Here is a 23,351-nt window from a genome sequence, read left to right on the forward strand (position 1 = left end):
AAAGCTGAGGGAAGCCTCTAGCACACTGAACACCAATGACACTAATCCAGGCACTGCATTAGAAGTTGTTTTACAGATTAAAATCCTTCAATGGAAGGGAGATAGGCTGGATACAGTACATTAAGTAGTCTTTACTACCTTTAATTTCTAAGATTCTTTGATCTGTCATCTGCAGTAGAGATCTCATTTGCAAATTTGCAAGGCTTTTTGTGCAGAACACCCAACTATTTTAAATGAAGTCCCAAACACAGAATGAATGTTGAATATATAATGAGGGATTTACAATGTGAATAGAAAAGATGACATTTACCCTAAACAACACTCAGCACTGCCAGTAGCACCTTTTATCTGAGGAACTCTTTGCCACAGTAGGTATCATCATGTCCATTTTCCATTTAGGGAAACAGAGACACTGTGAGATTGAACTAGTCCTTTAAAGTCATGCAGCTAATCAGTGGAAGAATGGTCTTGACTCCTGGTCCCCTAATCTAACTAACCAGATCATGCCTTTCAATGTCTTACTCCTTTTCTGAATGTCATGCTGGATCACATGACTTTACCATCTGGAACCAAGACAAATGTGTGTGTGTGAGAGAGAGAGAGAGAGAGAGAGAGCGTGTGTGCGCGAGCATTTGGCCACTTATGTATGGAACATGGTGGTGTTACCATCTTCCTCTTAAGCCTGTGGAGGTCTTTGGAGAGTCCATCCACATCTCATTTACAAGTAGCCAAGAAAGTTAATGGAAATCTCCTCTGTACCAGTATCTTCTTTCTTAAGTGCTGAAGATTGACATAACTGCTGTTAACTTCTATTCATGCAGTTCTACTTCATGGAGGCAGGGAATTGCTTTTCTTCCTTTTTTGCTTACGGAGAAGTTTGTAAGTGTCCCTGAATTGTCCCAAGACAGTATGGAATGGCCAGAAGCAAAGAGGCTGGAAGTAGCAGCATCTCCCAGAGTAGCAGAAGCAGCAGCAAAGCAGAAACAGACGTTGGATTAGTAGTTGAAGCAACAGAAGAAGTTTCAGAAGCAGATACCACCTTGGCTCCTCTCTCTAGGGATGACATCCCAACAGGGTGTTCCCTGTTTTTCTTTTGTATCCAGTGGCATATTTATAGCCTGTAGAATAAGGATACGTGACCATTATGCACATGGATTTATGCATTGACCTTAATAGGTGAAAATAGGTTTTTCTACATGACCATACCCTATATATACACAACATGTAGCAAAATGTATAATGAGGTAAACTGACTAGATGATGGAAACCAATTGCTAAAGGGTCTAAATTCTCCACTCATTCTATAAAGAGAACTTCCATTAATTCTGTGCAAGACAAAGCGAGAACTCTCCCCATAACTGCGGCACTTAAAGATCAGACTATGGTACAGCCAAAGCACTTCTCCAAACATATAGATGATATACAATGAAAGAGATATAGGTACAAAATAATCAGACTAGAATCTTGTTAATATTAACTACATTATTTATTAACTCATAATATAATTATCTAACAAATATACTCATTGTAAAACAAATATTCCAAAAGGGAATTCTATTATTTACAGCTAGTTTCTTACCATTAATAAAATCTTAGTAAGGATATTAGAAAAAAAGTTGCCTTCCATCTATCTAGGTGTTTATGCCAGGCCCATAGGTATTAAGTTAAGGATATCAGACTCTTTCTTTTCCTTGCTGCCTTTGGCAATCAGTTTTAAAATCAAACTTCGTCCCAGATCATCCCTTTTAAATACATGCAAGGAAGAGACTTATGTGAGGAGCTTCCACTTCTACAGCATTGCCTTCACTTCTCCTCCATCAATAACCCATGGGATCCTTTCTGGATCCAGGACCTGTGCAGTGAATGGGCTTGAGATCCAGAGAGACCAAAGCAAGAAGTGGGCAGGCATGGGCAAGTCTAGGGATATCCATCATCTTGCCTTGGCCCTACAGAGATTGCTCAGAAAAAAAAATGATTATACAGATGGACACAGCTATACACCTTTTTTCCCCCCACAGAGCAGCCGCAATCAGGGAGAATCTTTGGTAAGGTGGCTACAATGAAGTTACGCTGCCAGGCAGCTGGGAGGAGATGAAGAAGTCAACTGAGGACCAGAGTCAGTGAAAATCATAATGGTCCCTTCTGACCTTAAACTCTATGAGAAAGAGAGAACTTCTCTGAGGATGAACCTGATCTTGGCAATTTTACACCGGGGTTAGCTGTGTGGGCCCACCAACTTGTTCTATAATCAGGGCAAACCGCATCCCTCTGATGAGACATTATGGGGGAGATCCTCATGGAGATTTCCTCTCCCACAGCTCCCTCTTGTATGCTTCAGCCCAAGAGGGGATAATCTGGCCCATAGTTATTGTGGGGAAGCAGAGTCAGAGAAATAAGTTTCACATTTTGATCTGCTTGTTGGCCTCTTACCAGCTTAGAGATCATTAACTCCTCATGACACCAAGATCCTAGGTAAAATGCAAGAACTAATTGACAGTTTAGGAAAAGTGATTTTTCCCAATGATACAGCATAAGTTTCAACCCCTAACCTGGGATTCTGAAGAAACGGTCCAATTTGAACTCCACAATAAGTTGGACTTTTCATTCAAACGGCAAATTACACACACATTTGCCTTCAGAATCTGATTTGCTGCCATTTATAGTGATGACAAAATGAAAACTTCCACCCAGCTCAGTTTTCCTCTTTCTACATAATGTTATCCCACATAGCACAACATTTGTTAACGCAGCAGAGAGGTGCGCTCTGTTAACCATAGCTGTAATTAATGGTACCGTGCAGTATGGCGTGGAAACATTTATTAGCCCACTCCATCACAATTAAATTTCTTGAATAAAAATCTACCCTTCAGCCCAGAGGAACATGTGATTTTTTCTACTAAAAATATATTTACAGTTAACGTTTGCTAAGTCACCAGATTTATTGTACTACCCCTATAGAAGACACTTCCAATTCTGAGAAGAGTTTCAGCAGAAGTGACACTAATGAGAGGGCAGTTGTTGTCAGAAAGGCTCTATAAATTCATATCAGGAGTGTGTACTCTCTCATTTATGAGGGCAACTTCAAGGGTGCTGCTTCCTACATTTTAAGAAAGAATGCATCCCCGTAAAAGAGAATGCAAAGGGTCACTTCACCACCTCTTCTGCTCATTTCACTAATAGCTACTGTGAAGGGCACTCAGTGTGAAGAGTGGAATTCTGATAACCTATCAAACACTCTTTTTGTCCGGTGCCAGCTGCAGTGGTTTACAAAGGCTGCATGCCTAGGACATTCAAAGGTTACAGTGCACAGTCAGCTACAAGCACACTGAAGTGCCACATTCTTTTACTATAGGAATTTGTGACATTTCATGAAGGAAGGAGACTAGGAAAGTCATCTAAATTCATGGACTCCTGAATTGTTTCAATATGCTATAACAAAAGGCTCTAGAGACAGCATTTTCAAACTAAGCACCTAAACAATTGATTTTTTTGCAGTTCCCATTGAGGTTGTACAGGTATAAATGAGAGCATAATCTGACCCTTTCTCTACAAAGTAGAACCTATGCAAATATTTTAAAGCTACAGCTTAACAAAAAAAACCCCCAACAAACCAAACAAAAATATTCTGAGAGGAAAGACGGTCTTAGCGTTAAAGCACCATTCAAGGACTCAGGAGACCAGTGTTCATTTCCCCGATCTGCCACAAACTCCCTGTATGACCTTGGGTTGTTCCACATCTATAAAAATGGAGATACTACCACTCTGATCCCATCCTTTGTCTGTCTTGCCTACTTAGCCTATAAACTCTGGGGAAAGATCTGTCCCTTCCTAGATGCACGTATGGCTCTGATCTCTGTTGGGGCCACTAGTCTCATTTTAAAACAACATCCAAGTCTCCCCGCCAATAAAATATGCAGATGTGCAAACACAGGCCCTTTCCTGAGATCCTGGCATGGTCTCGTAATGACAGCCATTGTTTCCATAGTCCAGCAATACCAATAAATACAACCACTGCTACCAAGTTCCTAGATAACACTTTTGATCTGTAGACCTCAAAGTGCTTTATAATCCCCTTTTCATAGTTGAGGACATCGAGGTACAGAAATATTAAAAATGACCTTGTACAAGGTCACACAGTGACTCAGTGGCAGAGCTGAGAACAAAGCTTAGGTCTCCTGACTCCCAATCAAGCATCCTACCCTCTAGATTATGCTGCATATCACCATGGCTGAATACTACATTGCTGTGAAGCAAATTGTAAACATTTTCCTGTACAGTTCCCTAGTTACCAGGTTATGTTTCATTTTAGAGCCAATGCGTCTTTGACAAATATACTTTCAATGTAAAGTTAATCATCCAAAGCTGCCAACAGAAAAAAAGCAATACACACAGGAATTATAGATGTAAGCTTCTAAATGTGAGAAAACCAGTTAGGAGACATTCTCCAACAATGCAACTAGGGGGAAAGGAGACACTGCACCTTTAAATGGAACCAGCTGTAGTAACCTGCATAACTCTTCTGGAATGCAGTGTTCTGGGATTCTGTCTAGTCAGGCCTCTGGCACCAGGACCATGGCAGCTTTTTTGTGGGCAGGCAGCTTCCTCACATTTCTGTTATTTTATCCTTAAAGAAGTTACCATGGAGACTGGCATGAAAATGGCATCAGGCCAGCTAGATAGAGACAGAAAGCGTATAAGGGAAATAGTCCAGCATTTTTAATAATCAAGCTTACATACTGGACTTTTTAAGACACACTCCATGCATTCTGCTCATTTGGGTGAATGTGAAGCGCCTTCTTCCAAGTAACAGCAGCCTATCAAAGAACATTTAATGAAGTAGGAAAATACCAGCCATTAGAAGTAATCTATCACAGCTCATGAACACCCAGTTAACAGGCATCATATTGCATAGTATTTATTTTCTTGTGCAAATGTTGTTAAAAGCAGAGTAAAATGAAACGATAAACCTAGGTGTTTATTTCCTGGAACACAGAGAAGAATGCAAAAATATTCCAGTCAAATTACATTTTATAAAACAAAATCACATTGTTTCAAGACTCACCCACCCACCCACCAATTCACTGCACGCAGGAATAAAATGATGGCTTGGGTGGGGAGAAGGAGTTATGGTATGTTATGCAAGGACATGTCACATTTCCGATTATTCCCATGTTCTCTGGAAGGTCCATTGACTGCAGCAAGTCTAACAAGGGTGAATATTCTGACTGAAGACCCTGCAGAAAGTCTGTTCAGAGTAGGCACAATGAGAAAAGCTGATGCCATTAAAAGAATTCAAACATCCTCAAAAGGAGCTTATGGAAACCTGTGAATATGGGGTACATAAGAAATGTACCTGATGGTTTTAATCCATGGAACACCACAGTCTCCCAGCCATGCAGGAAGACAGACAAGGTGCAAGAGATGTGGTTTAATGAGGCCAAAACTATATTAACTCGTCTGAGAAATACCCTGCAATAAGTCACACAGGACAGGGCCATTTTTTCTTTCATCATTTTCCCCTATTTGGGATGGGCTGACGTAAGCCCTCCACCCTCAGACCCCTGTTGCTGGGACCCTGCTGCCCTCTCCTTGTATGAGTATTAAGGGCTGGGGAAAGGGGGTTATCTCCTTGCTTACCAGATGTTAGGAGCCCCAACCCTCCCTCCCCTTAGGGAGTGTCTTCTCCCAAGACCATTTCCAATTTCAGTTTATCAGGGAACCAGGCCCACTATTGGGTGAGTATCTGCCACTTGATGAACTGTGACGGCTTGAACCTAGCCTCCTTACCTACTCAATCCAGTCCCCAACCTGCAGTAGGGGAAGGCAAAAAACCCACTCCACCTTGGCCAATCGGGCCATAAAGGAACAATTCCTTCCCAGCCTCCAAAAAGATGACTAGCGTATACCCACAGCAAACCATAAAACCTTCCCTTAATCTGACCCAAAGGATGGGAGGATAGGGGCTGCTGGTCCAAAATAAAAGGGGACTCTGTCTGGGGGCTCCCTCCCCCAGGTTTCCATGTGCCAGGGGCCCCACCTGAGCCACTTCCCATTCCACCCCGGCTCAGGTGGTTTGCTTCCATGCCCTTCCCTCTTAACCTGAAGAAGCCACACATCCTTTTCTTCTCCCTGCCATACAAAGCCTCCCCTCCATACAAAGGTGTGGGGAGCACATTTTATTTAAACACTATTCTTTAGAAATCCTTTATACAATTCAACCCCACAAAAATAGCACTTTGCCCATTACAATAATCAAACCTAGGAGCAAACAAAAGAAAATAAGAAAAAGCTCACAGGATGAGAGGAACTTTCCCTGTTATTTACGAAGGCAGAGCTGATGAACCACAGACTCCCTGCTGCCAAACTTAGCCAATGAGCTCAACAGGACTCCAACACACGTTTCTGCTTTTCAGACTCATTGTGAACTTTATGGACCATTTTCCTCCTCCATCCACAGGGCAAATGTCCTAGGAGCGATTCATAAGCTTTTGCCACTGAATACCAGCACATGCCCACCCCCCCAGGTTAATTTAAGGCAGGAATTAGGCTCTTTGTGCAGGCAGCCTTTTTATGAAGGCAGCATAATCCCACTGAGCACTTACAGCAAGCATTTTAAATCCTGATGTTTTATAGTGTTACTTTTTACAACCCATGCATATATTTTAGAGGTTTCTTTGATATATTTCTTTATACCAATATAAAGCATAAAATATGACCCACTGAGCCTGCAAGGTATTGACATTGTTCCCAGTGTTTGCATACATGTGGGTAACGTCATTTAAATCAGTTACAGACAAAGCGCCATTTACAGCATAAAAAGCAGTTGATCTCTAATACAGTTCCCATTTTTCTTGTACCATGGCACAACTACTCGAGTCTGTCTAGACAAAAAGGTAGTTTAATCTGGTCATCCTTCTATAAACCACTGAAAAAATGGCATATATTTGTGCATATGCGTCTATGGAAAAAGCAATAGAGTTTCTGACATTTCTGGAGATATTATAAAGCCATAAGAGACATGCAAGTATTCTATTTAAAAAGTTTGAGGTCAGCTGAGGAAACCAAAGTATTTTAACAGACTGAAGGCATAATAAGTTTGAATTTCAGGATACTCAGTAACCATGCATACCATGCAGTTTTACTAAACTTCTCTAGCTTAATTTTTCCTAAAACTATTTCTAAGGCTCCTCTTGAAAGCATAATCAAAGAGTCTACAATAGTAGGGTCTGATCCTGAAAACCCTTGCCCCTGTGCAGTCTTTGGTCATACTGAAGCCAATAAAACCCCTCATATGAGTAATGGTTTGCAGGATCCATTATTGGTGGCAGTGCAGTGACAGTGTCTCTAAAAGGCAATACTCATGTACAGTGTAAATGATGCCCATTGCCTCGGTTTCTGGACCAGGGGTAGGCAACCTATGGCACGTGTGCCGAAGGCGGCATGCAAGCTGATTTTCAATGGCACTCACACTGCCCAGGTCCTGGCGGCTCTGCATTTTAATTTAATTTTAAATTAAGCTTCTTAAACATTCTAAAAAACTTATTTACTTTACATACAACAATAATTTAGTTACATATTATAGACTTATAGAAAGAGACCTTCTAAAAATGTTAAAATGTATTACTGGCACATGACACCTTAAATTAGAGTGAATAAATGAAGACTCGGCACACTACTTCTGAAAGGTTGCCAACCCCTGTTCTGGACATTTACACTACATAAAATACAAAGACTATGCCTCATTTCAGAGTTAAATCAAGTTGAGTTAGCATGCATTCAATGAAAGTGGTGCCAGTCTTGAGTTTCCATTGGAATCCAGCTTTGATGTCTGTAGTGAGGGCCAGGACCTGGTCACAGCAACTTCTGTGCAGTTGAAAACCAGGTTGGTCCTTGGGTAGGCTGGTGTCCACAGTGGGCCTGATTCGGTTCAGAATCATATGCTCCATCACCTTGCTCAAGAGGGAGATTGGCCTATACCTTGAAGGGTGATCTGCAGGTTTTCCAAGCTTTAGGAGTGCAGTGAGCTTGACTTCTCTCCAAACTCAAGACCTGTACTGCTTTCATAGATCTGTCAGGGGCACACAGCAGTCTGGAAGGATGGTCTGTTACTCATCTCCTGTGTGCAGATTCTCAGGTTGCTGATGATCATCTCAGCAGCTGAAGAATGTGCATATACCTCAGAGGTCAAACCAGCAAACTGTGCACTTTGAATAATGGGCTACCACAAGGCTCTGTACTGTTTCTGACACTCTTCAGTGTATACACAAGTGAGATGCTTGAAACCATAGTGCAGAAGGTTGCATATGCTGATGATTTGGCATTCACAACTCAGGCCCGGAGCTTTAAACAACCTGAAGTGACCCATGCATCTGACCTTAAGATCATGGAGGAGTACTTCCAGAAGTGGCAGCTGAGACCAAATCTGAGCGAATTGGTAGTCTCTACTTTCCACATTGACAACAGAATCGCACAAAACACTATGTATCGTGACCCAAAGCCAATGCATCTGTGTCATTCTTGTCCTCACACAGACCTTTCATGACCACCTCAAGCAAGTAGCTTCTGAAGTGATGACTTGCTTCAACATTATTCATATGTCCCTTCATGCTTCAACCACCATTCCAGAGGAGATGCATCCATGCTGATGATGGGTTCTGCTTGATAACAATCCAAAGCAATGCAGACTGACTGAGTCCTCATCCTCAAAGGAAACCTGTACAACACTTTCAAAAGACAAGCTTGGGAGCTTAAATTCATAATTTTTCTAGATATTAAAAATCATGTTCTTAATAAAGACACTGGATTTATGACTTATTACAACAATCTGTAACTCACTATCCTCCCTTTTGATCCTATGACTCTAGGGATGTTAACAAGCCACTTCACCTTGAATGGTCCCTTAGAATATCTGCTAACTACTTATGCCAAACTATCTGTTCAATCTTGTATTTACCTGTGACAATCTTACTACCTTTCCCAGACCTGAGGAAGAACTCTGTGTAGCTTGAAAGCTTGTCTCTCACCAATAGAAGTTGCTCCAATAAAAGATATTGCCTCACCCACCTTGTCTCTCTAATATTCTGAGACCAACATGACTACAACAATACTTTATTACTTGTCAGTATGCACATAACACAATGGGACCCAGAGCACTGATTGGTAACCCTAGTGACAACAGTCCTCTAAGTAGTGGGAAAATTATGTCAAACAATTTAATACTGCCTCCCCACTCCCTGTAACCAGATATTTTTCAGAAGCTGTTTCTCCCCAATACTTAACTCTGACCCTCAGGTTACAAGAGTTCTGTATCTCCTAATGATAATAAAGTCAGATGGCATAAAAGCAGTCTAAGAAATACCACAAGAGAAATGTCTCCCCATGAGAAAACACACTTAGAAAGAGACATACATAATTTTGTTTACAAGATAAATTTACATATTAAAGGCTGTATTTATCAATATTTGATTTAAACGTCTGTGTCTGCACATTTATTGAACTGAGCCAGATGGGTGAATTCGGCTGCACATCTGTATTCATTAACACCAAAGGAGGGAGTCAAGCACAGCCACAGCACCAATAAAGGAATAACTATTTGGTCAGACTGAGGGTACGTCTACACTACGGGATTATTCCGAATTTGCATAAACCGGTTTTGTAAAACAGAATTTATAAAATCGGGTGGAGCGCGGCCATACTAAGCACATTAAATCGGTGGTGTGCGTCCATGGTCCGTGGCTAGCGTCGATTTCTGGAGCGTTGCACTGTGGGTAGCTATTCCCTAGCTATCCCATAGTTCCCGCAGCCTCCCCCGCCCCTTGGAACTTCCGGGTTGAGATCCCAGTGCCTGATGGGGCAAAAATCATTGTCGCGGGTGGTTCTGGGTAAACGTCGTCAGTCACTCCTTCGTCTGGGAAAGCAACGGCAGACAAGCATTTCGCGCCTTTTTCCCCTGGATTGCCCTGGCAGATGCCATAGCATGGCAATCATGGAGCTTTTTTTTGCCGTTTGTGACTCTCACCGTATGTGTACTAGATGCCGCTCACAGAGGCGATTCAGCAGCGCTACACAGAAGCATGCTTTTGCTTTTGCATGACAGCAGAGATGGTTACTAGCAATATTGCACCAACCAAACCCTTCCAAAAATTGGAACTGAGGAAGATCATGGCTACCAGTCCTTTTGTACCATTTGCTGCTAGTGCCCCTGGTCAATCAGCCAGGGGCGCAAAAGCCAAGAGTGGTTACTAGCCATATTGCACCTTCCATCGTTTTGTACCATTGGCTGCTGTCATAAGTGCCCCTGGCCGATCAGCCAGGGCGCAAAAGCAAAAATTGGGAATGACTCCCTGAGTCAATCCCTCCTTTTTGGTATCTAAAAATAGAATCAGTGCTGCCTAATATAGGCAAGTGTGCTAGAGAACCACCTGCTCTGTGTCAGAGCCCGCAGAAATTATTATCTGTATGCTATTCACAGGGGGTGCTCCTGTAACAACCCCACCTGTTGATTCCGTTCTTCCCCCAGCCTTTCTTGGCTACCGTAGCTTTGTCGCCCCTCTTGTGTGATGTTTTAATAATGATTGCAGGAATAAGACACACTGACTTGTTAGTGAGAAATGAGTGGAAGGCAGCCTCCAGCTGCTATGATAGTCCAGACAGGACATTAAGCAGTGTGTAGGAGAGAAGCCCAGCTAGTCCAGGGGCAACTGAATCTTTTCTTTACACATGAAGGGTGGGGGCTGATGGAGCTCAGCCCCCTGTTGCTATGATGAGGATGGTTACCAGCCATATTGCACCATCCATCCACCAGAAAAAATTAGGGCCAATAGGCTGATGACGAGGACGGTTACCAGTCCTTTTGTACCATCAGCTGAGGCTGATGAGGATGGATTTCCATCATTTTGTACGATCAGCTTATGCTGATGATGAGGATGGATTTCCATCCTTTTGTACCATCAGCTGCCCATGGCGGGGGGGGGAGCAAGGATGTTGGTGTTGAGTGCTGCACTATCGCGTCTATCTGCAGCATTCAGTAAAGATAGGGTGACATGTAAAAGAGTCAGAGGATTGTTTTACCTTTCGCTTCTGGGGGTGGGTGGGGGGTGGGTGAGTAGATTGCCAAGCTATGCCCTGACCCGCGGGCACTGTGTTTGACCCTAGAAGCATTTGGAGCTCAGCCAAGAATGCAAAATTAATTTTAGGAGGCTGCAGGAACTGTGGGATAGCTTCAGTCCTCCAGTCCATGCGCATCCATTTGATTCTTTGCTTTCCGTTACGCTTGTCACGCTGCAGTGCGCTGAGTCCCTGCTATGGCGTCTGTCTGGAGATTTTTAAAAAAGGATTCTGAATTTCATCTTCTGTAACGGAGCGCTGATAGAACGGATAGAACGGATTTGCCTGCCCTTACAGCGATCACATCCGCATGGTCCATGCGGGAGCTCTTTTTTTTTATTTTGATTTCGGACTGCATCGCCACCCGTGCTGATCGGAGCTCCACGCTGGGCAAACAGGAAATATTCAAAAGTTCGCGGGGCTTTTCCTGTTTACCTGACCACTGCATCCGAGTTCAGATTGCGGTCCAGAGCGGTCACTGGTGCACTGTGGGATAGCTCCCGGAGGCCAATACCGTCGATCAGCGTCCACACTAACCCTAATCCGATATGTTAATACCGATACTAGCGTTACTCCTCTCGTTAGGGAGGAGTACAGAAACCGGTTTAAAGAGCCATTAAAATCGATATAAGGTGCCTCCTAGTGTGGACGGTTTTGGCGTTAAATCGGTTTTACGCTCCTAAAACCGATTTAAACGCCTAGTGTAGACCAGGCCTAAGTGTGATAGAGCAGAGAAACATCACACCAGCAGGCAAAAGATTAAAGTGCACCTGTGGGCCCAGCCAGGTATACCTCCAGGGGAAAAAAGGAGAGGACCTGACTCAGTTTAGGGATGACTGGTAGAGAAGCAGAGCTACCTCCTGCCTCTTCACATGAGGGAAGCATCACTACAAGCCTGACAGCCAGGACAGCAGCCAGGAAGAAGCACCACGTCCCTGAATGAGAGAGAGACTGTTGAGGAAACTGGAGCATCCAGCAATGAGTGAACATTACTATTTGACTGAAAGGACACTGTGATGCTAGACCCTTACATCTAACCCCACCCAGAGGGAGCTAAGGCTCTGGCAAGATACTGTCAAAGGTCCACAAGTGGGTGCTACTCCAGATGAGACAATGCAGTCTGTTTGGACTATAGGGGCCACACCCCAAACTGAAGGGACATACACAGCAAGTAGCCCAGGGCAGTGGACTTAAGAATCTCTACCCAGAGGTTGGTCCCGGGGCCCCCTACCACACCTCCTTAAGGGCTGAGGCCTAGGTGCAAGTAGCAGTCAGAAGGTTCCCAGCCTAAGGTCAGGTGCCAAGCACCTCTGCCAGGGAAGCAAGGAGCTGATGTTAGGTGTGCTAATTGCTCGGCTGTCTGGCCCTCCAAGCACCCTATTACACAAAGCATTTCACCTTTGTCCATCAACCAACAAGCAACTTCCCTTAAGATTATATCCAACAAAAGGTAAGTTTTTATAATGTTGCAGTGTTACAAACTGGCCCCCATACACTGTGCTCACACAGGCCCCAATCTAATAAAAATTTAAGTGTATTCTTAACATTAAGAATGGAAACAAATGGTACTATTCACATGCTTAAAGTTAAGTGCTTTGTTCTATCAGGACCATTTGGCTCCACTGCTGCAATTGTACGCAGGCCATAAGTATATACACTCACCACCACTTCTAATGCTTAAAAAAAGAAACAAACTTACTCTAGAGTGGAAAATAATTTTATACGTTTAAGGTCAAATTTTCAAACATGCCCAGCTTTAGACACTTACCCCCTAATTTTCAGAAGCGCTGAGTACCCACAACTCCAGCCAAAATCAATGGGAATTACAGATGCTAGGGCCTAGATTTTCAGAAAGGCTCAGCTCCCATAACCAGAGCCAGATTTCAGAAGAGCTCAGCTCCTCTTTAGACAGTAAAATAACTAAATGGATTTTCAATGTGTTCATCGTGGTGGATTCTGAACCCTTAAAAATCTGGCTCTTGTTTAATTTCCTAGATGGAAGCTGAGCTCTTTTGAAAATTTAGCCTGAATTGTGGGCATTGAGCTACTGAAAATCTTGCACAGAACTTTTAAAAATCTGGCCCTACGTGTCTAAAATTGGGCACTCCAAAATGAAGGCAACAGAATTAGAAGCCCATTTTGACAATGTAGCCCTGATTATCCAGGCTGGGCAAATAGAGCTTTCTGAAAGAGGATTTGCACATGTGCGTATGCTTCAGTAACGGAGTTTTACCAACATGAAGAAAGGGAATATGCAAACAATGAACCTGACCCACCCTGGTTACTCCTGTTTTACACCAGTGTAATTCAAATGATATGAGTAGGATTTCCCCTCGAGTAAAGAGCTTTTCAATTCATACTTAGAGTATCTAGAGTGAATGATTTATTTTTAAACCATAAAGGAACATGTAGGTAAATTTTCGAAGCAACATGAGAGGGTTGGTGCTTCAATAATTGGGTGACAGGAATCTTAGAAATAGAATGGGGAGAATGGAGAGAAAGGGTTGTACAACTAATTCTCCTTCCAATGCACTGAAAAACACCCTTTGCACAAAGCCCCTAAACCCTAAACTATGCAACTTTTTTTTTTTAAGCAAAGGGAAAAATCTGTGCATTTCACTTTAAGGTCACTAATGAAAAAAATCTCCACTTTCTAGAATAACAGTCAAGGAAAAATTAAATGTGCTTTCTTGTGCAGTAAGACTTTAAATTCAAACACTGACATAAATGAGGAGCTTAGTTCAGAATAACCCCCTGCCAGTCTGCAATATTATGTTTAAATCTACTGGAGCGTGGCACAACATAAATATTGCATCGCTGCTTTGGAGCTTACAGCGTGTTACAAGTTTGCTTCACAAGGAAAATACTTCATGTACTCCCCAGTAGAATGCTGAGTTACAGTAAGTTCTTACTGAAGTGGATTGCTTTACATTGAATGAAGGCAAGTACCTTAATTCTGGGAAGAAAAAAAGGTTACATGTTGCATACAGTTACCTGAATAAGCACTTTTTATATCAGCTGCATTAAGAAGGTTAAAATGAAAATTGTGTTTGAATTCCAGCCTGCATGATGGATAGAAGGGACTCAGCAGCTCATACATGACCGTACGTCACTGTGCCTACCATCCAAAGAGATCTGCCTGAGAAATGGTTCTGTAGTCACCATTTGCAACTTTCTAACATCTGGAAAGGAAACAGACTTCAAATTTGCTTGGAAAGAAGATCAAAAATAAAGATTGCAATTTTGTAGAGACCACACACACCCTGCAAATGAAAAAAATATTGTACATTTCAAACAGAGCACAAGGAAGGGACTGTGCTGTCAGACGTTATCATTAAAAGGTAACTCCTTTTATATGTTATGTTCTATCCTATACAACATATATGATAGGTAAGGTGCTGGTATAAGTCATCGAGAACATCAGCCTTCTGCTAATAACTAGACCTAAACTCCCCAGCTCCCAAATTTCACACGTGGAAGTCCCCATTCTACCTACAAGAGGTGGTGGCCACTGCATAGTACTGACCCCTCTCATCCCCAGATTCTACACAGGGTGTTCCACAAACTGGAGATATGTATGTATGCACTGCGCACGATCCTGTCCCCCTCCCCATCCACCCCGCAGGAAATCTGATGAAAGTTTACTGCAGCCTGAGGCTATCCTAACGTTTTTAAATATAGAGTTAGTCTGTGCTGTAGAATCTCCCTTAAAACCACCTCCTGCCCCTGACACATGCACACTCTTAGGCAGAATCCAGTGTCAGGAGGAGTGTCTTTAGTAGCACAGCTCCATTGGCACCTCATGGAGCCAGGATAAGGGGAGGGTCTCAGAGCATGTCCAGGGGCACAGGTCCTCTGTGCCCATGACCCAGGCCTCCAATGGATTCCTGAAACCTCACTCAAACCTTTAAAGATGTGCAGATACTGGACGCTAAACACTGCTTAGTCTGCAAGACACTCTGGTGACAATGCTAGGAAGTCCATCTCACAAAGCCTTCATCCCTTCTGACTACATCCGAGTTATTCCACAGGAGGGGTAATCTGCCCCTAATCTATGTGGTTTAAAATATAGTCATGCTTTAGCATGCCACTGAATTGTGAGTCATGCCGTAAAACCAATTACTTAATATTGAGCTGTGATCAGAGTTAGGACAGCTTTATTGGTGCCTTTCCATATTATCACACTGTTAACAGTTAATCTGTAAAATAATGGACAATTCAGTCTGTTTTCTATTGCATCAGAATGGCTTTGAAACTGCCTGAGCTCACTTTACAATCACACTTCCACTGGGAGTGGTGCCTGGGTGTCACCCCAGCTGATCTATGCGAATTTGTCTCTTGAACTAATCCTGCATGAATCTAGCATGAAAAAGCAGCCACAAACAGGAAGCACCTGGGTAGTTGTCATTTTCAAAAGGAGAAAGAGCTGGTGGAATAAAGTATTGTCCTTACAGTAAACTGAAAGCAAAAACCCAGTCCATTGCCAGGCCTCAGATCAGAGAAGATAAAACTCTCACTTTGGCTCCAAAAGGAAAACCTCATGTATATTAACAATTAAAGTCTCTTTAGCAGATTGTGGTAGATGTAATCAGATATTTTCTTTTTAAAGTGAATTCAGTTGCTTGTAAAATCACTTGTGTTGGCTGGACTGAAGGATCAAATCCTCCATTCATTCACAGAACAAGCATAGCTCAGTCACCGTGCAGTATGAGCTTCCAGACTGCTCCCCTTCTTCTCTGTCCAGAACACGCCTCATCCCTGATCCGTAGGCAGCTACATCTAGGTTTGAGAGGATAATTCTTTTTCCCAACTATCTAGGCACTGGAATTTCTATAGCGGCTACCACAAGAGTGCCAAGTAGTGCCAGTTGTGATCATACTGTTCAGGTAATCCAATATTTAGCTGCAGCCTGTCTACATCTATCTCAACTGCATGGCCAACACACTGAGTGGCCTCCTCTAACTTGAGAGATGATCAGCCCCCTTTGCCTCTGTCAGACGAGGTAATTGAGTTGGTGCCTACAATCTACGCTGGTCTGCCACCATCATACTAGCTTACTTAACTGGAGGGTTGAGGAAGCCAGTCCTTTTTATAGGACTGCTCTACAATGTCTGTACATGCTCTGTCTAGAAGTAATTCTGTCTCAGCTCCTTCAGTTCAACACTCTAGCCTTAAGTGTGCTTTGCACCTCCCTTCACCTGGCAGGTGCTACACACAAATCTAGAGTAAAATTAAGATCTATTCCTGAAATTCACACAAATGGCAGTTTCAGTTTTACAGTTTGAACGCTAGTGAAGATTTTTGGTTAAAAGAAATCCCTCAGCCTGTTGTAAATCAAATGTCTCTCTGTGAAATAGAGCGGGTAAAAATACAGGCTTGTTAAGGCATTCCTTGAACACCTGGAATTACCATGGATTCCACTTTGTTCCTTTCGCAAGCCTAGATTATAAACTTTGTGGCAGGCACTGTCCCTTACTAGGTGTTCGTACAGCACCCAGAGCAATTGGGCCATGATCCTGACTGTGGCCTCTGGGTACTTCTATAATACAAATAATAATTGTGTGTGTGAGGGAAACACAGGATCGTTCTGCTTGTGCGTCTGTTATTTCTGAAATAAATTTTCTTCTTCGGGGTTGTCACAAATCAAACATCCCAATGATGAAATTTCTTAATGGCACTACAGGAAATTCTCCACATGACCTTTCCTGATTCTTTGCAACCCCTTAGAGTCAGGGCAGGATAGCTCTGTGCTTGGCCACTGTACCATATTGTAACGTAGAAGCTCATTGGTTCCAACTACAGAGCTGTGCAGTTTTGTTTGTTTGAAGGTAAACAAACAAGCTAAAATTCTGCTCTTCTGAAGAATGGCATGAAAGAAATACTGTGGCAAATCTCCGCACATTAGGTGACTGATCCCACCATTCATACACAGGCAAAACTCCCTCTGAAGTTAATGTGTGAGGACTTCAGTTTGAGATCTGCATAGTTTACATTATATTGTGCCACATATTTATTGCCGATATTCCTGAGAGCAGGGTTTTCTTATCTGTGCTTCTGACTGATAAGATTTGCCATTAAGCTATGTGAAATCCTCTCTTTCTCTGGTTCAACAACTTTTCAGTCATTGTCCCCTGGAAATAAGATACCAACATTGCAAATGTTAAGATCAACACTATAGGAGAGTTTGACTCTGGTCTACACAACTGAACCTAACCAGGAAATGTATATATAAAACTTATGTTTGTGTTATAGTTGCAAGGAATCACAAATCTGGCCCCCTTCTCCATGCCACAGTAAAAGATGTGGGTCACCAGCTAGTAAGTAGGACATAATCTAAGTATTTAAACCCTAAAATGTGATTATAAACTGACAAAATTCCACTGTTGGGAATGATAGACATGGCACTTTTTTAGGCCATTTTAAGACCTCTTGTATCCTATAGGTTCATTTCAGTATGGACTTATTCTCCATCACACAGCCTTAATACACCTAGAGCGTGTGCCATCTGTCAGATAGCTCCTAAGCAGTGTGATGGAGGAGAGAAAACACAAAGTGATGAGAATCCACTGCCTAATGTCAATCCTCATGTGGGGTGGGTGAGCATGGAGTGAGAGATAGGTATATGGCAACAGGACAACACAGAAAAGGAAAAAAAGCACAAAGACGATCAGTACAACTCATAATTCTATATCTTTTTCCTAGATAAAGGCTCAAACTCATTAGAAATGCCGCAGATTAAAGTAAATGAGGGTGGGTGTGGAGGGAAAGCCATAGCCCAAGAAATAAAGAGTACTGGAGGAGGAAAGAAGCCTAATCTCTTCTTAGATTATACATTCAGCATGGCAAAGACTATGCCATCCAATGAGTGGGCAGGTTTCAGTACAAATGAATAACAGACCCATTTTAAGTGGGCCATCCCTTTGTAAATACAATTTTTTTTCATTTTAGATGCCAGACACTCCCTTGTTCTACACCGTAATGCTAACAACTCAACTTGATGATTCCAGCACCTCTCAAGAGCCAGGGTTGTTTGTTTTTAAAATCATCTTTCTTGATTACATTTTAAAGACGGACACATTTCACATACTGAAAACATCACAAGGCAGAATTAGCAGATTGATTTTCTGATCACTAAAACAACTAATGTGATCGTTTATTATGGAAGGAGATATTTTCAACATCTTTTTAAATCTATACGACTTTTCAGCTTTTTGGGCCAAAGCAGGTTGAAGATTTCTATATGGCAGCTAATCCATCTTCTACATCCCAGATTAACCTGTTGGAATTTTGACCAACATACAAGATTAAAATTAGAAGAAAATATAGACAGACAGTAGGCTGAAGATCCAGTAGGAAATATGAGCATTGCTGTGTTCAAAGATGCAACCCTTGACCGTAGGAGCTGCATTTTCATAATAATATGGTTGGAGAATTTAGGGTCAGTCATGGTTCTGAGGCACAGGCTTGGGTGAGTGGGGTTGGAGGATCACCACCCCAGTGGGAGCTCTGGGAGGCATTGTACTAAATGATGTACAATGCCTCCCAGAGCGCAGAGCAGTGCAAAAGTTTAACTCAAAAGTTCTTGGTCCTCCACGTACCAGAGAGGACTAGGATATGTTGTCGAGGGACTTAATAAAGAGTGGGACTTCTGGATAATAGGTCATTCTCTCTAGTTATCTGCTGATGCACATAAGAGTCTTGTATCTCTGCTTCCAGTGCGATGGCCACAGTATAACTTTTCCAAGGGTGCAGCATGAGATCCCATCTTCACCCAGGCAACTACTCTGGCTGCTGCAAAGGGATGATGCAGGGGCGGTTACTATTATTAGCATTACAGTAGTACCCACCAGCATCCCCACGTACAGATCCAGTCCCTGCCCCAAAGAGCTAACAATCTAAAACAGTGCTGGCAGCAGAACTAGCCTCAGGCAGTCCTTGTGTTCAGGGGAGTGCAGTTGTGCCTGCATGGGGTGGGTAGGTTAGAGAAAGAAGGGAAGAGAGAAGGAAACAAGGTCCCTTATACCCTCTCTTTCCTTTCCTTGTTTACCCACGCAGAGTGGAGCACAAGCCATCCCTTACCATATACATCTACAGCTAGTGAAAAGAAACACTTGAAATTTTAATATTATGGCATCTCCAGAGACAAAAAGTTATGAGTTCCCTGTTTCCCTCTCCTTGTAAAATGGCATAAGGATACCCACAGCACTGACCTACTGCTCCGGTACAGGGAGCAGATCTATTTTAGATTGGGATTTTACCAGTTGTGCAATCAACATACCGAGCAACTACATTTGGTCACACAGGCGGACACACACACATATTCATTTTTGTCAGGATTTCCATTAGCACTTGCAACACCACAGTGACTGTGCTCCCATTGAACTCTTAAATGTGGCAGTCAGACCAAACCTTGCATTTCAAATCTGCGGAGTATATTTGCATTTGACATCCTGATTTACCAGATACCAGAGATGAAAGTTCACAGCTTCGGAATCAATTAAATAGTGCAACTACCAATTTTATTTCATTTAAAATTTACTGTTGTTCATACATGCTAATGAACACTCAGCCAAGTGAGCTCAGAAACATCACAGAGCAACAATGCACTTTATTTACAGGGCTCCTTTCACAACAAGAGATCCCCAAGTGCTTTAAAACTATGTACATGTGGCAACACTTATATACAGTTGCTTCCAGAGGAAGCAGTCTGACCAGCTCATGATTTTGTAGTGAGACCTATGGTATTTGATGCTTTTTCTTAAAATCTCTTCTCCTGGAGTCAGGTGATTGTGTGAAAATCTCAGCTTTCATTTTTTATTTTCATATATATATATTTTTTTAATAAAAAGGTAAATGTCTATCCCTTGTGGTTGAAGAACGATGCTCAAATGGCCAGAAGGCAAATAAAAACAACTCAAACTGGGTTATCTATAGTCTCATGGTTTTTAAGATAATCTCATGTGGGAAGGGGCTGACTTGTGGCTTTGGGTTGGCCATACTAAGGGACGGGAATCACATAGCACACTGCACAACAACAGAGCAGAGATGAGGCAATTTAGCTAAGACCTAAAGACAGGCAGCTAAGATCACATTTACAGTCTGATCCTGCACCACTCAAATCAGAAAGAGTTTTGCTATTGACTTTAATGGAACAGGATCAGGGAGCATAGTCACTTAAATAAAAGTGGCCTAGTTTACAGAGGTGCTGAGCACTTACAGTTCTCACTTATGTTGCCTGGTGAGTTTGACTCCAAAGACAGGGAAAGAAAACACCCGCTACCCTTGACTGTGCATAAGATACAATCATATTTACTTTCTTTGACAAAAGACCTACAGCACAAGGGCTGAAACTCTGTAATATACGTTTTCAGTTCAGTATATTTACAGCCAGACCCAGGACACTACAGCAAAGGCGCACAGACCATGCTTGGTGAATCCTTGGCTACAGGAACATGATTCCAATTGGAGGGTCAGGACAACATGTTCTGCAGTACACCAATGGCAATGGAAAACATGAGCAGCACTGGACTCCCTGAACAGCAGCGCAGATCTTCTGGAAGGAGAACTCAGGATGGGGTATTAGTCAGCTCTTTCTTAGTGTGCTCTTGAGAGATCCTGCTTCATTTGAACAGAGTTGGTGGTGGAAGAAAATGTCTTTTATCTCTTGACTTTCTTCAGCACAAGACAAGATTTAACCTTATTTATTCCTATTGTTCCAGGCTGTGTGCACATGCATGTGTAGTTTCATGGTTTATTCTTACATAAAACCTCAACTTCCCATTCACCCACCATCCCCAAACAACTTCCCTCCCCTCAACCTCCCTCTTCATCCCTGCTACACCACCATCTCTTATTCCCCCAGGGCCCTTCTTCTGCCCCCAACATCCAAGTCCATCTACCCTACAGATCAATCCAAATGCTCCCAACTCCTGGCTGCAGCTATCACCCCCCCCCCCGCGCCTTTCTCAACTGCTCCAGTTCCCTATGGCTCACCCATGGCCCTTCACCCCTTAGCACTGCCATCATCATCCTATCTTCACTTTCTTCACCTGGGAGCATTATGCAGGGCTAGTGACCCTCTCCCAATTCTCCCCTCTCCCTCTTTTTCTTCTTGAGACTGTCAGAAGGTTAGCCTCTCCCACACCACCCATTCAGAGGAGCCTGCCATAGCAAATCTGCGAGCGGTGACAGTCAATGTGCTGGAACGAGAAACTGGACCCAGACCTGCCACCACAGGGCGAGTCGGCGTGTGGGGCAGGCTAGCTCTCCAACTTCTTCATCCCAAGGCCTCCCCTGCACACCGGGCTGGGATGGAGACAGCAATCCCCTTCCCTCTCCACACACACCAGAGAATGGGTTTTACTCAGACTCCGCACAGACTATTTTCACCAGCTGCCTATTGCTATCTGAACTGCTGTCCAGTAAGGTCCTTTTGCTGGGACCAGGTCTCCTTAGAGACTTGGCACACGTGGATCTTCTCCTTTCAAAAACCTCTTCCCTCCAGGAGCACGTTTCCTAGGTCCCCTTTCCTGTGAGCTCTCTAACCATCTCCCCTGAGAAGTCCCTCTCCTCAGGAACTTCCTGTCCTCTGAAACCTCCTGGCTGAGACCTCATAACTCTTTGTTATGCACAGGTTTTCCTTAGGTACTTAACTGCCACCCAGCCACCCAGGCAATTAACTACTCACAGCTGGATCTGGGATGGCTCATTCTCCTTAGTGGAACCAGTCACAAGGAGACTGGGTGCAAGACTCCCCGCATGGACCAGCTACCCTGTGACAGTACCATTAAATGTTTGTCAAATATACAGTGGCATAGTTCCTGAAGGGTTGAAGCATTAAAATGACTTACACACTAACGCTGATTAATTTCTGAACACAGCCTCTCTGATACAATCATCAATTAGATCAATTTAAAACCCAGGCCTTAGCAGTACAAACAAATTAAAGAACACTGAAGTTGTGGGGTGGTTATTTTTTAAATAGTGCCAATAAATCTGTACATAATTATACAAAAAGTAATTAGGAACAAAACTATGACCTGATTTGACATCTTTTTTCTTAATATGAATTTAACTGGATTATACATGCATAACTAATTGCTATATCTGGTGACCCATGATCATGGTATGAGTTCTGTATTACAAATGACCTTAGAGAGACAAGACGGAACTACACTGCTTACAAATGACCTGACATTTAATTAGTTTGTATGATTAAATTATGTAAATATGTGTAAGTGATGGCCAAGTAGTTTAAACTTATACTACTCCTGGTATTATTGGTATTAATACAGTATTGTCTATACTTCAGTATGAATACATTTAAATCCACAAATATGGTCATCCAATTAAATTTAAATTGAAAAGAGCATCTTAGGTTTATAGAGTGGAATAGTTCTATGTTTTATCCATTCAAACTTCAATGATCAGTGAATACCTACTAGAGAATGAGGTAAAACAATGTTTTGTATAAATTCATCTGGACACTAACTCATTTCCTTTATGATTTTCAATTCCATATTCCAAATTGTGAGTTTGGAACAGTTGTGTGTGGAGAGTTACACAAAAGATTTGACTTGTTTTGTAACTAACAAGTTAATCTAGTAAAGGTTTTGTTTGGGAAGTACTCAACTGGCCAGTCCTCATGTGAGATGGCTGTTTGCCATTAAAAATACACCAAAATAAGCAAGGGAATAAACTGAGATCAATACTGTATATGGCACAGTAAAAAAAGTCTCACCATGATAAAATATTCTTCCAGCAGCTCTATGGTGATATACTCACAGGAGATAACAGCAAGACAGTGTATAGCAAGTAGAAAATGGAAGTCATGCTTGCCACTGGAGAACACCTATCATTTTATTTTACTACTGCTGCCCTTCGCCATAGTTTCTAAATGACTTCCACATAAAATCGATAGAAAAAGTGAAGTCCCTAGTAGATTTCACTATCTGGCATTTCTTCCTACTTGGGGTAGGCATTTGGTTTTGAGTTTTAGATTTTTATTAATTTATAATTTATTTATTCATTCTTATGTTGTTTGGGATTTATTTGGTGGGAGGAGGTCTCAGTGTTTCAAGTGTCATTCTTATGGTGTAAAGGGCCTTTTGAAAAGGAAAGTTTTGCAGCACTTTCTATAGACAGTTAGACTCCTGATTTACCTAATCTCCTCTGGAAGTTTGTTCCATAAGCTGGATTCCCCTTGACCAGGGCCATATACTGTAGTGTATTGTAATTCCAGACAT

General features: G+C 42.4%; 1 protein-coding gene across 8 annotated transcripts in view; it reads right to left on the bottom strand.

Moving 5' to 3' along the window:
• RBMS3 (RNA binding motif single stranded interacting protein 3) overlaps window positions 1-23,351 on the bottom strand; it is a 939,633-nt gene that overhangs the window by 700,607 nt on the left and 215,675 nt on the right. For 5 of the 8 annotated variants that reach the window (XM_045008014.1, XM_045008013.1, XM_045008015.1 and 2 more), the window contains one exon: window positions 667-1,118. The exons of the other annotated variants lie outside the window; for them this stretch is intronic. In XM_045008014.1, coding sequence (XP_044863949.1) covers window positions 667-669 — 3 coding nt within the window. In that variant the 5' untranslated portion in view covers window positions 670-1,118. The remainder of the gene's footprint in view (window positions 1-666; window positions 1,119-23,351) is intronic. 8 annotated transcript variants of the gene reach the window in all.

The sequence above is a fragment of the Mauremys mutica genome, chromosome 2, assembly GCF_020497125.1.
Source record: "Mauremys mutica isolate MM-2020 ecotype Southern chromosome 2, ASM2049712v1, whole genome shotgun sequence".
NCBI classification, from domain to species: Eukaryota; Metazoa; Chordata; order Testudines; family Geoemydidae; genus Mauremys; species Mauremys mutica.